Source organism: Saimiri boliviensis, chromosome 13, assembly GCF_048565385.1.
Source record: "Saimiri boliviensis isolate mSaiBol1 chromosome 13, mSaiBol1.pri, whole genome shotgun sequence".
Classification (NCBI taxonomy): Eukaryota; Metazoa; Chordata; class Mammalia; order Primates; family Cebidae; genus Saimiri; species Saimiri boliviensis.
The window spans coordinates 99125786-99139320 of NC_133461.1; the positions used below are offsets into that span (position 1 = coordinate 99125786).

At 43.6% G+C, this 13535-nt stretch overlaps 1 protein-coding gene across 1 annotated transcript; it reads right to left on the reverse strand.

Moving 5' to 3' along the window:
- Window positions 1-364: 364 nt before the first annotated feature.
- STC1 (stanniocalcin 1) lies at window positions 365-12896 on the reverse strand. The gene is made up of 4 exons (XM_003937178.4): window positions 12516-12896; window positions 10368-10510; window positions 9418-9629; window positions 365-3511 (listed from the first exon to the last, which is right to left on the reverse strand). Exons 1-4 carry the CDS (start codon window positions 12631-12633, stop codon window positions 3241-3243), a joined length of 744 nt encoding a protein of 247 aa, XP_003937227.1. The 5' UTR covers window positions 12634-12896; the 3' UTR covers window positions 365-3240.
- Between the last annotated feature and the right edge of the window lie 639 nt (window positions 12897-13535).

Below are 13535 nucleotides of genomic sequence, written 5' to 3' on the forward strand. Positions count from 1 at the left end.
TCATCATGCTTTCAGTCTAGGTAAAGAGTGGAGGAAAAAATCTTCCAAAAAGTGACAGTAACAAGACCTGGAAGGAAGACAGTCGAGTCTTTCCCGGAGCTGTCCATGTGGCAGGAGCGTAGAGGTCACTGAACAGAATGAAAGTTGGGTCTTACAGCTGAGCAGCCTGCAGACCTTAAAGCTTCTTCCAACCTTGTAAGGAGTTTGGGATTTCATCAGTGAGAATAATGTGAGCCACTCGATGGTTTTAAAGAAATTTAGAAAATGTTGATTCAAACCATATGTCAGATTTACATATTAACAATTAGTGACCTTAAAGAAAGGAGTTAGTCTGTGGTTCATGTTCAGAAATTCTCATTCAAGAAGTTTTAAAATAAATAACAATGAAAGACATGGGGGGAAAACCAATAAAATGTAACACTTTATTATTTTTATCTTAGAAGGAATTCACCAAAGGCTTCATATTATGCTATGGCATCTTTAATTATAAAAATAAGCAAATAAAATAACTTGCATCTGTCATTACCATGATATGTTTCATAACCTTTATATGCACATGGAGCTTAAAAATGTAATTTAACAATAAATAATGACATATACCAGATATGCTCACTGTTTATTCCAGTACTCAGCCAAAAACCTAAATATCAGTTAAATTATAAATACATAATGCAAATATAATGGCACAAAAATGTCTAAAGTGCAACCAAATCACAAGAGAAGAATCATGCAAACTGGTCTAGGTCAGCCCCCGAATCACTCTGCAGCAAACACAAGACGAAGCTTTGGAAGTTTAAGGGGGAGTCAGAGGGAGTGGGGTGGAAGAAAGAGAAGCAAAAAACTAGCAACATTGTGAGAACTGCTTCTTTCTGTATGTGTAGATATATGTATTGTCGATACATATATAGATATCATCGTGGGGGAGAAAAGGGGGTACCACGGTTTGAAGAGGTCACAGCGAAACATAAAAAAATAAAAAAATAATGAAATCTACTGAACTGAAAAAAGAGAGAATTTTGCTAGGAATACTCGAACTACTTATCGCATTGGGGTCCTGGCTTGGGTTTGCAAAATGGACACAACACACAAACTTTAATAGCTTTTCTGGTTCAGAGAAGTCAGCCTTGCCTGGGGGTGGGAAGTGTGGGAAGGCGGGGAAGAGTCTAACTTAGAATATGGTCTACCTGATTTCCAAGAGGCTAAGGCAGTGTCCATAAGTTTGGGGACCTGGGGATGGGACAGTTCTGAGTATAAAAATGCCCTTAACAATCTGATGTCAGCACGCTTAGAGGCTGTGTGGGGACAAAGGCAGCAACGTTGGTGCTGCTGCTGCTGCTGCTGGGTCTGCTGCAATTGCTCTTGGTCCTTGAGCAGCACGTTACTGGTTTTAAAGGCTTTATGGTAAAGTTGTATTGCTTTTCATTTTTCTGGAGATGTGCCCTCTCTCCTCCCACCGGGATCCCTATCACTCGATTTGGTCAAATCTTGAGTTTAGCCTGGTGAGAGTCAAGCACCAATAGTTTCTACCTAAGCGAGTTTGGAGTGGCCCCTGCAGTCCTACCCCTCCTCCCTCTCTTCCTCTCTTAACGTTGACCTTTGGTGGGCAGTGACGCTCATAAGGGACTGTTGGGTTCAAGGACAGTGACCCTGAGAAACTACTGTTGTTCATAGATAGCTTAGTCATTTGGCTTTGGTGGTCGCCATCTTGTAAACATTGTGGCAGAAATGATCAAACCACCAGCTCTTTTTCCCTCTTCTTTCTTTCTTTTTTTTCTTTTTTTCTTTTTTTTTTTTTTAAATGATCCTACAGAGATGGTCCAGCTGCCAGGACTACTTTGGCAGGCAGCGTGCTACAGGACAAAAATGTAAGAGAAGTCTATTAAGGCTGGACAGCCCAGGGTTATTTATACTCTCTCAGCCCCAAGTCCCCCGGACTAAAGACCCAAAGGCTGGTTGACTCATTCCTGATCGATTTAATGGAAAGTCTCCCACCCCATCATCATTTGCCAGAGTACCAGGCACCGATGAAAGGGGACGAATCAAGAACTGCCACTTCCTAATATATAGTAGGCCTTATCACACTACAAGTGGTCCAAGCGCATAGGGATGCTCTTTTTGGTTCCAGAATTTCCAGTTGGATGTGACAGAGATCTTTCAGGATAGGTCTAAGTCAAGAGTAGCCTCTGGGTTGAGGTGGGCTGGGAGATTAACATCTTACCTGGGGTCCTTCAGATAAACCTGTTGGTTTTTCCTGTCTCATACAGGCCCATCTTAAGTTTCGATGTTGAATTAAAACTACTTCTACCCCCTTAGTTATAAAAAAGGCCACAAGGAGCATTTATGTGGATATCTGGAAGTGAGATAGTTATTCCATTCCCAGGAAAAGAAAAATAAAGCTAAGTTACAAAACTAAATCTATATGCAATAAAGTTATTATATACTGCTTTGTTTAAGCAGAGTCCTCTGGAATTTATGTACAGTACATTAGTTTTCAGCTATTTATATTCCACAGTTAGACCTTAAGATTCTCTGGTTTTAAGACAATTGTTAAAGATACTTTTAAAGCTCTGAGCAGTTACAGTACATAAAGATGTTAGCTTTTTGTTTTTCATTAGATGCAAGAAGATGCAGGCTCAAAGTCTGGTTGGACAGCCAGGCTCAAGCAATTTGGTAAATGTGTCAGAAAGGAAATTAGACATTGGAGGATCAAGACCATAAGACACTAGCTCACTAGAGATCAAGAATTCAAATGAGACATTCATATTCGTCCATGGCCAGCACAGATTCATAACACGAATTCCATTTAACATCTTTATGAGCATTTAAGACATGCATTTAAGTAAAGTTTTCTTATCGGCTAACTCTACTGGGGCAACCATTCTAAAGGGATCCACATCTTCAAATTACAATGGCTGGAGAGTTACATGAATGTTTTGTGTTTGAGAGTAGGCTGAGGGGAGCAGGGGAAAGATCATGACAGAGGAAGATGGTAAAAGAGGGTACTTTCTCCTGAGGAGAGGCAGAATGATCACATGGATTTTGTTGGTGGGAACACTGCCATTGCAGAATGTTGGGATATTGTTTACAGAAGCCTAGTTTCATGCAATTTTCTTTAAGGGGGGGATAGAAAATAGGAACTACTTTAAAAAAATCAAACCAGGCACAGTACACTCAAAGTTGGTGTGTCAACACCCCTAAAATGATACTAGTTTGATGAGGCTGTGAATAACCTCTCCCTGGTTATGCACTCTCATGGGATGTGCGTTTCATGTGGGAGGGAGAGTCCTCCTCACCTCGGAGGTTCCTGAGGAGGACTTTCAGCTTCTGCGGCTCATTGGTGCGTCTCCTGTTGAAGTCAATTCGTGGGTGTGTTTGGGCACAGTGGTCTGTCTGCAGGATGTGGAAGAGGCTGGCCATGTTAGGCCCAATTTTCTCCATCAGGCTGTCTTTGATTGTGCTGACTGTGTCTTCATCACATTCTAGCAGGCTTCGGATAAGTCTGTTATAGTATCTGCATCAAGAAAGACAGTGCATGTGATCGTTATCCAGTGGGAGCCCGGAGAGACCCAGGCTTTCATCTTGGCTCCAGTCAACACGAGTCCCTAATGGCCTGACCATGCAAACATCAATAGTCCATCAGCTGAAGATGGCTTTTGCTCTCTAACCCTTGTGCCATGTCTCCCTAGTTTGAATGCATCTGCTCCTAGGGTTTACCACACAATGCAAGACAGGTCTTCATGTTTAGCATTCAGGAGATTTAGATCACGCTTTGAAGAGCAGGCTGAATGTGGTGACTGACATTTTTAGAAACAGAATTACAGAGCTAGCTGGGACCACAGAGACCATTTGGTGACTAGTTCAACTCTCATTTTGTAGAGAAGAAACTAAGGTGGATGAACTGAAGTGACTTAGAATGAAGTGAGCCCAATGCTCAACTCTGAGATTAGCCATCGAACATGCGTGTACATTTATTTTGATGCTTTTTTGTAATTTTCCCTTTTTTTAGTGGTGTGTGGGCACAGGTGTGTGTGTGCATCTTCTGATGAAACTTCTAAGGCCCCTCTTCTGTGTGCCATGCATGTTTTTACAAAATCTAATTCCCTTACCACGTTCTTGGCCAGCCTTGATAAAATATATTGACTGATTCCATCTTCAGCCCACCCGCCCCCACCGCCTTCAAAGGTGTATTGTAGTCAGAAGGCCAAATCCTAGGCAAGAAGAATATTTAAATGGAAATATTGGTGGCTTTTAGGAATTCATAAATCCTTCTCCTACTATACCAAGGTTTGCTAACCTCTTCCCTTTTTGGGTGTTTATAGGTCTTTTAGCCTCACACAGGCCACCATTTGATGGTTTTGCAATGGCTTTGTTTCCCTGACGACTAGACTGTAAGCTTACTGAAGGCAGGATTTGTGTCCTTTGTATTCCTCATAGCCCAGTGCCATCATGCTACATTGCCTGCTTACTAAACATTTGTTGACTTATTTTCATGGCCACTAAGAAAATGGAGTTTTAAGAATATATTCTCTTCAATAAGTAGTGATTCCCAGAAGAAAACTTACCTATATTTTGGGTTTGGTATCAGTTACCTTTATCTTTGGAGTAAATTCTTTAACCCCAGGCAATGCAGCTAAGCTCTGTGGCTCTGAAAGGATTAAACTGTCTAATATTTAGGGCATATCAATGACTTGTCCTGTTATTAGGAAAGACAGTTTAGGTATTTTCCAGTTTAGATTGGGATGTGTTTGCTCCATTTTGCATTGACAGTTGACTTGTCAAAACCCATTAGCTCTGTGTTCACTAATAAGAGACTCTGGATGACAGTGACCTACAGTGTTTATGTGCAGAGAACCTTTTCTCAGAGGATCCCAAGGATCTCTTGGGCCACAGGGTCTTCCGTGAAAAGAAACCTATTTATTTTTAATTCACTGCACAGTGCACAGGATCACACATCTTTCCAGAATAACTTAATCCCCCAGAGAGGTTCTTTGAAAGATATATGGTAAATAGCATGGAATGTGGGTAATGGGGTGAGATGGTCAGCCTTCTGTGGCCTAGCAGAAGGAAGCTGGGTACTGAGAAGCAAGTAAAGTGTCTGGGTTGCTGACTCAGGCCTGGCGAAACCCCTCCCTCCAGGGAGAATTAGATCCAGCTGTGGTTAAAATTGGAACTCTGGCACAGAGAAATATTTTCCAACTCTTTGGAATTATGAGGCACATGAGTCAAAGGAGAGCTCCTTTGGATGGGGAAATGGGGAGAAAACCGGTTTTGGAAAAACAGAGAATAAACAACTTTTCACAAGCAGCTTCCGGCATCTCCACACCCACATAGATCTCGAGGCATCTTCTAGCTCTTGGGCTCTGCTAGGACCTGGGTCCTTGGATGGCTGTGTCTATTTCAGAGGCTGATTAGATCCTGGAGGGTGGTTTCTGAGCTCTCATCCCTCCAATAAGGACTTTATAACTTAAAAGCTAACACTTTCATTTCTAGAAAGAGCTGTTCATGCCAGATGAGTCCCCACATGGGCCGGAAAAGATAATCTTTCTCTAGAAAGGGATAGAAAGAAATGCAAGTTCTTTCTTAGCAGGACTTGAAAGCTCTGGTCTGGACAAGGAAGTCCAATACCCTTAAGGGAATTCAGCTTCCGCAGCCAGCTTTGCAGCATCAGGACCACACAATTTCTTCAGGCCCGACTTTGTCAGAGTTCCTGCTCTTCTTCAGAGGGGTTCTGCCTTTCTACCTTTTACTGTTGCTTTGTCTGCTGGCTCAGATATGATACCTGACCTTGGTGTTTCTTGACAGTGACCCTTGTTATCCTGAGGGCTCTTAGTGAGAACCACCCACCCCCACTGGAATCTACCCTATTTCCCTCGTGGAGCTTTTGTTCACTCAACAAGGGCAGGCTAAGAAAGCTCTTGAGAATATATAAAAAAGTCCATGGCTCTGTCAGTAGTTCTTCAAAGGCTGGAAAATTTGTCAGGATGTTTTGAAGTCACCAGTGTGTCAGTATGAGCAATAGGTTAACCAGTGCCTATCCAGTAAGGACTGGAATAGGCATTTACCTCTGGGATCATGCTTGCCAATGACACAGCTCTTTCCTGTGTTACCAAGTGAGATGAATTATTTAAGAGGTTGTATCTCCAGCCAAAGTTGACTTCGCAGTCATCCCCTATTTAGTGAGCACCTTTTTGTACTATGGTCTTATTGTTCATATAGCTATTGGAAGGAGGTGACCATCCTTTTAGGAGGGAAAGTATACAAATTGAATTGTAGACTACCATGGTGCACATATATTCAATTATGCTTGATATTCTATTTTTGGCTTGTGGCTATTTCCTGCAGGTTTTGCTGGCTGCCATTTTTGAAGTAGAAATCAAATAGCTTGGCTCAAGGCCACATGAGTTCTAAGCCTAACTTAGTTATTCACAAGCTGTGTGACCTTCAGCAGGTCACTGCACTCTCTGAGCCACTCTTTAGTCAGTAAAATGAGGCGGTTAGCGTAGTTAAACCTCTGCAGTCATCTCCCACTATGGCATTCTATGCTTTTAGGGATTCAATACATATTTTTCTTCTCAATTTTACAAAAAATAGAGCAGCTCTGCTTACATCCCCTCCTTGGCAATGGTAGCTAGGACTGCTTAAGAAGATTCCTTTCTTTATCTTTATGGAGCATGGAGGAGACGTGTTGGAAAGACTTGGTGGGCTAAGTGTCTTGATCACCCAGCCTGAAAGGACCTTTTAAATTATGTTTCTTTTTTACTCACTTTGAAAATTCTATCCCCCACCCCCTTTTTTTTTTGTAAAGAATAAGATCAGATATTCTCCATAGCTACTGTTTCAGCCATGCTTACCCAAATATACACATACTGCCTAGGAACGTTCTGTGTGAAGGTTTATAAATAGTCCTTTGTTTCCCTTCATCAATATTATTCTTCTGTTTCCTGTTCCCTATCCATGCCCTAGAGAGTTGGAAGCTTTGTCAGTTTTCCCACTCTGGATCTGGGTTGGTCTAAGTGGTTCCCAAGCCTCACGCTGCCCTGCCTAGCTGATCGGTTTTGCCTGCTTCCTACAGGGTTGAACGCATAGTTTGCAAATTCAGGCCGGTAGACACTCCAGCCACCTTTCTATCTTCAAGGTGCATTTCTGTCATGGAAAATCCCCTTGTTCTGGCTCCTGGTCCAGTCACAGGCTTTCAGATTCTCCCAGCCCCAAATCTCATGCTAGATAAGTCACAGGAAGGTGGAATGAACCTGTAACTACTTCCTCTTGCAATTCTGTGCCAATTGGCACCGACTTAACGTGTGTCTCTGGTGGGATAGAGGCTGGGAAAGCAGGATGTCTCAGGAAGGTGAGCAGCTTCAATGGAGCAAAGCAAGCCCAGCATGGAAGCAGACCACTCTATAGTTTTGAGCAGTAATAACATAGCCTGTTAAAGTGAAATTTTTGGAGAAAGGTTGCAAGGAAGATTCTGGTTTTCAAGGGCTGGCCACATTTTTTTCTCCAACTGACCTTTCCTAATGGATCCCTAAGATGTAAGAGGGAGGTAAGACTTTCTCTGTGACCATTTTCTAAAGGTATTAAAAACAAGGCACTGATTAGAAGAAATAATGGCCTGGTTAAAAATTTGCTAGTCTTTTAGATAAGTTGGGACCCCTAGTTTAGTAGCTATGTAGTTCTTCCTAAAGACCGCTCTGCCTTTCTAATGGAAGACACTACTTCAGATGAAATAGGGAGACTAGTATTGCCTCAAAATTGGAAATATGCCATATTATAGATCACGATTTGTCACAGAATCCTTAAGGATCTAAATTGTAATAGTGGCTCTGCTAATGCACCCCTCCCCCCACCTCCAACGACCACACAAACACATACTTTGTCTTTAGCCCCTGTCTGGCTGAGAATTCTTAATTTCTTTTCCTAATGGTGAAGGAAGTCTCCAGTAATTAATCAGGTCTCCCCTCCCAACCCCCTGCCCCTATTTGCTCTGTGCAACAAAAATCTTCCTAGGGGGAATTTAAAACCAAGATTTATGTAGAGACAGCCCACTTGAAAAATGGTTTGGATTTTTCTTCTCTGAGAAAATAATTTAGAACCCCATGATAAAGTCACTTCCAAGGACTAGAGAAGTGATTTTTACAAATTGACTTGTGGCTCTGAAGGGCAATCACCTGTAGTTAAGGGTAAATAAGAAATTTTACAAGTGTTTGTGTTAGGCACCTTAACCTTTCTCTAAGGAAGAGCTACTTTTCTGTTGCCTGTATGTACATGACTAAATCACTTGTAAGTCCCAGAGGGACTTGGCTGTTGCCACTGTCTTAAGAAGGGTGGTGGCACCTGGCTAGGAAATTAATCAGATAAGTCTGTGATAACTCTCAGGTGCTCAGAGTAACAGGCAAAGGACTGATCATTGTGAATATGTGCAGATTTGGGTGGAGAGTCAAAGAATCATAGACATTCAAGACTGGGAATCAAGTTTCTAGACTGAGAGATGTCACAGGGGGCTCAACTTGACCGGCCTGCACTGGCCCTGCCATAACTCCATGCCAACTCCATCAGCATCTCTCAGTTCTTGCTGGGAATCTTTCCAGGCCTTGCACAAGAACTGAGGATGCCAGCTCTCTCATGTAACAGGAATTCACTCCTGGCTGGTAAAGACACTGAAAAGTACAGTGCCCAGATGTTCTAGCTCAGTGGCCTTGGGTGGTGTTTGAATACTAAGATGAGAATGGGATCTAGATAGCCACAAAACCTCATTCTAGGAAATCTTGGACTAGAGGAATGGGAAAACATAAGGCCTGGAAGGGAACCTGAAAATGGTCCAGTCCAGCCATTTCGCTTTTTATAAAGGAAACCTGAGCCCCAGAGAAGTGAGGTGGCTTGCTCTGAGCTACCCAGTGAAATCTCTGACTGTGTTTGGGACTGATTTGAAATAGATGGGGATTTAAAATCTGCATTTTGACATTTAACCAGAGGGCTTTTTTCGTTCTTTCATTTTTTTTTTTTTTTTTTTTTTTTTTTTTAAATCACGGCCAATTGTGTTGTTGTATGGTCATGGTTTCAGCCAAATCTGATGTCTTAAAATCTTGTTACCAGAAACTTCGACATTCCCTTCAGGCTTATGGCAAAAAGTGCTCAATGAAAGAGCACCAAGAGATGCTGCAGATGAGACCGGCTTTCTATAAGCTTCATGAAAAGACTTTTCCTATAACAGTAGGGGGAAAAAAAAAAGCCCAAGCTGCTTAAACTGTCACAACCAATCACAAACATATTTTTTTTTTTTCCTGCAAAAGCTGGGAAGACTGCAAGCTAAAATAAGAGCATGACTGTGGCAATTTAACCCTCCCTCCCAGTCTGGCTCTGCCAGCCAGCTCCCCGCTCCCAGTCCCCTGAATGTGGAAAAGTGGACTCAGCATGTACCTGTTGGAGAAGTGATTGGGCAGCTGGACAACCTCAGTGATGCCTTCAGGGTTCCGCTTGGCGATGCTGCACACGTTTAGCCTGCGGTAGCACTCTTCCTGCACCTCAGCAATCATCCTTTGGAAAGTGGAGCACCTCCGAATAGTGAGGAAGACCCTGGAGGTGACCCCGTTGGCGATGCACTTCAAGCTCTCTTTGACAAATGCTTTTCCCTGCCATGGAGGAAGGATAAGAGGGAGGTCTTCAGTCTGACCCGACAAACAGGATGGGCATACACATGAAGGAATTTAAGGGGCTCATCTGGGCACTGTATCGTGGGCATCTGTATATCCTCACAATGAGAAGATTGTATGCTATGGCCAAGGATTAAGGAAAAATGCCCCCTCCCCACCTCCCTGGATTCCCTTGAGAAGTGAGCTCTACAAAATGAAATTAGATGAGAGAAAAAAAGATGAACCGTGATCAACCATCCTGCAGCTTAAAAATAGTCGTATTCCGACTTTACATTCTTGAGATTGAGACTTTGAAAATTCATATCCCAAACTAGTATGCTCGGTCATACAGAGAGAACTTCCTTGTTATAAGCACGTTTTTATGTCCTCTCACAGAGGAAAGTCTTTTTGGCTTATCACCCCTGCCCTTATAAGACAACCTCTACTAGCTCCTTACAATCATGCTAAGTGGGGCGTGTCTTATACAGAACCTGTTTCCTGGCCAGACATGTGCCTCTGTGTGTGTGTGTGTGTGTGTGTGTGTGTGTGTGCGCGCGCGTGCGCGCGCATACGTGCGTGTGTGGGCACTTGTGCATACACACACACTGAGATGGAAATTTAGAGTGGGGAAGCTGAGAAGAAGGGCTGGTTCCCTACAGGACTGGTTCCTAAGAACAATGGTCTAACACACTGTCAAAGACAAGCAGCCAGTGGGACCAGGGGTCAAGGTCTCATTACCTGAGTGTCAAATTTAGCAGCGCTGTACAAGAAGGATTTACAGATGTCGTACATCCCATCTGTGTCACAGGTAGAGTTTTCCAGGCATGCAAAAGCCCCACAGCCGACCTCTAGAGCACGGCTGAGGCAGCGGACCACTTCAGCTGAAAGAGATAAATGCATCCAATCTGGGTCAAACAGGGAGGGTGGCTGAGTGGGATCAAGTGCCTGCAGAGGTGGATTTCAAGGACATAGGGTCAGAAAAACTTATCCTCAGAATCTGTCATGAGGGGCAATTGGTAGACCCATTTGAATGAGAAAGAGAGAATAGGCTCCTTTTGCTTATGAGAGCCAGAGCACATGATGGACAGGGAGGGAGTTCTCTGTTTCAGACACATGCTCTCTCTTTCATCTTTACCTACAATTTTGGTATCTGGAGAAGTGAGGCTTAAGTCCTGAAATGCACAGTGCCTTTAAGCAATTCCATAGAACCAAAGGTCATTGCTTGGCACTTGAAAGCATGGGAAGGCAGGAGGCAGTGCCTAGTGGTCAGGTTTAAGAGGTAAAAGGGCCAGGGGATCCATCTAGCTTTGGAAAACTGCACTCTGGATTAAAAAGCATGGGATGTTAGTCTAAATGGCAGAGAAGACTGTGCCAGGAGTCTACTTGGAGACCCTTCTGCTTTCAGGCTTTTAACTTATCATCATATCGGCAAAAGGAAATCTGATCTGTTCATGTTTCACCCCAACCCTCCTCTAGGACAGTGCCTAGAGGTATGTATAATCTCTTTCATATTAAAAGCCTTAAAAAAAATAGAAAGAAAGAAACACAGGTGTGGAATAACCAGGCCAAGACACCCCTTGTGCAAGACTGGAAGAAAACCGCAAAAAAACTTGCATGAGGCTTTCTACATTCTGGATAAGATCTCCCATAAAAGTAATTTCTCTCCCACAGAAGGCGGGTGTTCTGGCAGGCAGCTCGGCAAGAAATGATCTGCAGCCTTCATGCCATAGGATTCTCCTCTGAGATCAAAAGCATGGTTCAGTTAGTCTTCCCCACCCCCTCCCACCACCCGCAGCCTCTAGGATGTTACAAGTCATTTCCCTAATTATATATTTCCATGGGTTTAAATTATAACTTTGCTTTAAGCAGTTTTAATATGCATTAGGGCTGCTATTGTTTTAGGCAAGCTCGAATTGTGAATCACTGCATCTCTATAGCAACTAAGTACAAAAGGAAGTGAAGCAAAAGCCCTCCTCTCGGCAGGGACCTGTGCTCTTCCAAGGGGATCATCATCTGCAGCATTTTGACACCTGCGATCTGATCTTTGCTGACAGTTGGAGGACAGAGGGCAGTATTGGAAGGGGAACAAGTGGAGCCAGATAAGTCAAGAGGCAGAGGTGTCAATGCAGGCTTCCTAATGATTCTTTTCCTTCAGAAGCCAAGATAATGCACAATTAACTGCTCCAAGAGTCAGGACAAAAGTGAGACCTTACCCTTGGAGAAACAGCTGCTACATTTCACGTTTTTTTTTTTTCCCCCCAGGGGCTGTCTGGCTATGGGCTGCATGGACGATTGAATGGAGCCCTAGGGAGCCGGGAGGGAGACAGGCAGCAGGGTTGGGGGTGGGATGTGTAGGGTTTTCTCTGAATCCGCCCTGGATTTATCAGACTTGAGGGCTATGGTTCTGAAAATCAGTCTGAAGAGGGAGCTTTTCAGTGTATTCTCTTAAGAGGTAAAAAAGTCAAGAAGTGAAGAGGTAGGGTCTTAAGAGGAAAGAGGGGCAGCATCAAACAAGCCAGGTCTTACCTTAGATCAGTTTCTGGAAAGTATAGAGAGTGCTTTGAAGCATGCCAACATTCGAGCTTTTCCTCCCCTCTCCCCCCTCCCCCTCCAAGAGGGTACGTGCCAGATTTCAGGCAATCAGGCTAGGCTTATGCAATGAAATACCCTCAGCAGAGCGTCCAGCTTCTTCGTTTAGTTGCATGCAATTTATTAAACAAAGGAGCTCCACTGCCTAAGGCTATTGGATTACACTGTCAGTTTATTGCCATCAGGCATGAAGCACATTTATTATCAAGATCAGCCGTCACAGACACAGTTGCAAAAGGAAGAGGCAAATGAGGACAGCTCTTTGGGGGAGAAACCGGTCTTGGGTTTGCTGCTTACCTGAGTTTTGAGCCGCCACTCGGGATCTCCTGGGGCTCACAGAGTAATTCTGCTCCGCCTCATGGGTTGCAGAAGCACTGATCACCAGCACCAGAAGCACTGCTAAGTTTTGGAGCATTCTCTGAGAAGTTTCCGCTAAGTTGTAGGGTTTTTTTTTTTTCCTCCTGCCCCCCTTTCCTCTTTCCCTCTCCCGGCTTGAGTGAAGATGTGGATCTGGATACACTGAAAGCTTAGGTGAGGATCTGATGAGGATTTTTTTTGTTTGTTTGCTGCAGATGCTGCTCCTGCTGCTGCCGCTGCCACTGGCACCTCCCCTGCTGCTGCTGCTGCCGCTGCTGCTGCTGCAGTCGCTGCTTCTTGCACCTCTGGCTTTTGCAAACTGGGGGCCCAAGAGCTGCACCCAGGGATTTTATAGCCGTTCTTATCGGTCCTCAGGATCAAGGACCAATCAGGTCCCTCAACTGGTCTGGCGAGCCAATAAGAGGGCATGCAATTCAGCTGGAGCTTTTTGACTTCTTAGAAATATTTTCCAGCAAATTAAAAGTACCTGCTGCCAATGTTTTATATGCGTGTGTGGCTGTGTGTGCAGAGATGTGTGAAAAAGCTATTTTTATGGAAGTAAGGGATAACTGTGTATTGATGGAACTAGAGAAAAATCCTATAGAAATCTCTCCAAGTTGCTTTTTGAAATCTAGCCATCTTTTTTTCTAATGAGCCACTTGGGGAAAATGGATAGCAGGGGTAGGGTGGGGGAAATGTGATCTCTTTAGATGAGAACTAAATCGCTTACAGCAATTTTGCTCTAATTTTAACAGCACATTCTCAGTTCTGTTTTGTGAGCTACAAATGCAGTCACTCCCTATCTTCTCTGTGTGTACATGTTCATATGTCTGTGATGCTATTTTGTTTGTATGTGGACATCCTCGGTTCTCATTCACATGTTTGAGCCCTTAAGGAGGAATTTATGTGAGTGGAAAAGCCTTGGTGGACTGAGATATGACAGCTCAGAGCTGGAGCCTT

Coding starts and splice junctions, on each gene's coding strand:
- STC1 (XM_003937178.4), bottom strand. CDS start 12,633: ATGCTCCAAAACTTAGCAGTGCTTCTGGTGCTGGTGATCAGTGCTTCT. Junction 10,511..12,515: donor AGTGGCGGCTCAAAACTCAG/GTAAGCAGCAAA, acceptor TATCTCTTTCAG/CTGAAGTGGTCCGCTGCCTC. Junction 3,512..9,417: donor CCCAATCACTTCTCCAACAG/GTACATGCTGAG, acceptor TTCTTGATGCAG/ATACTATAACAGACTTATCC.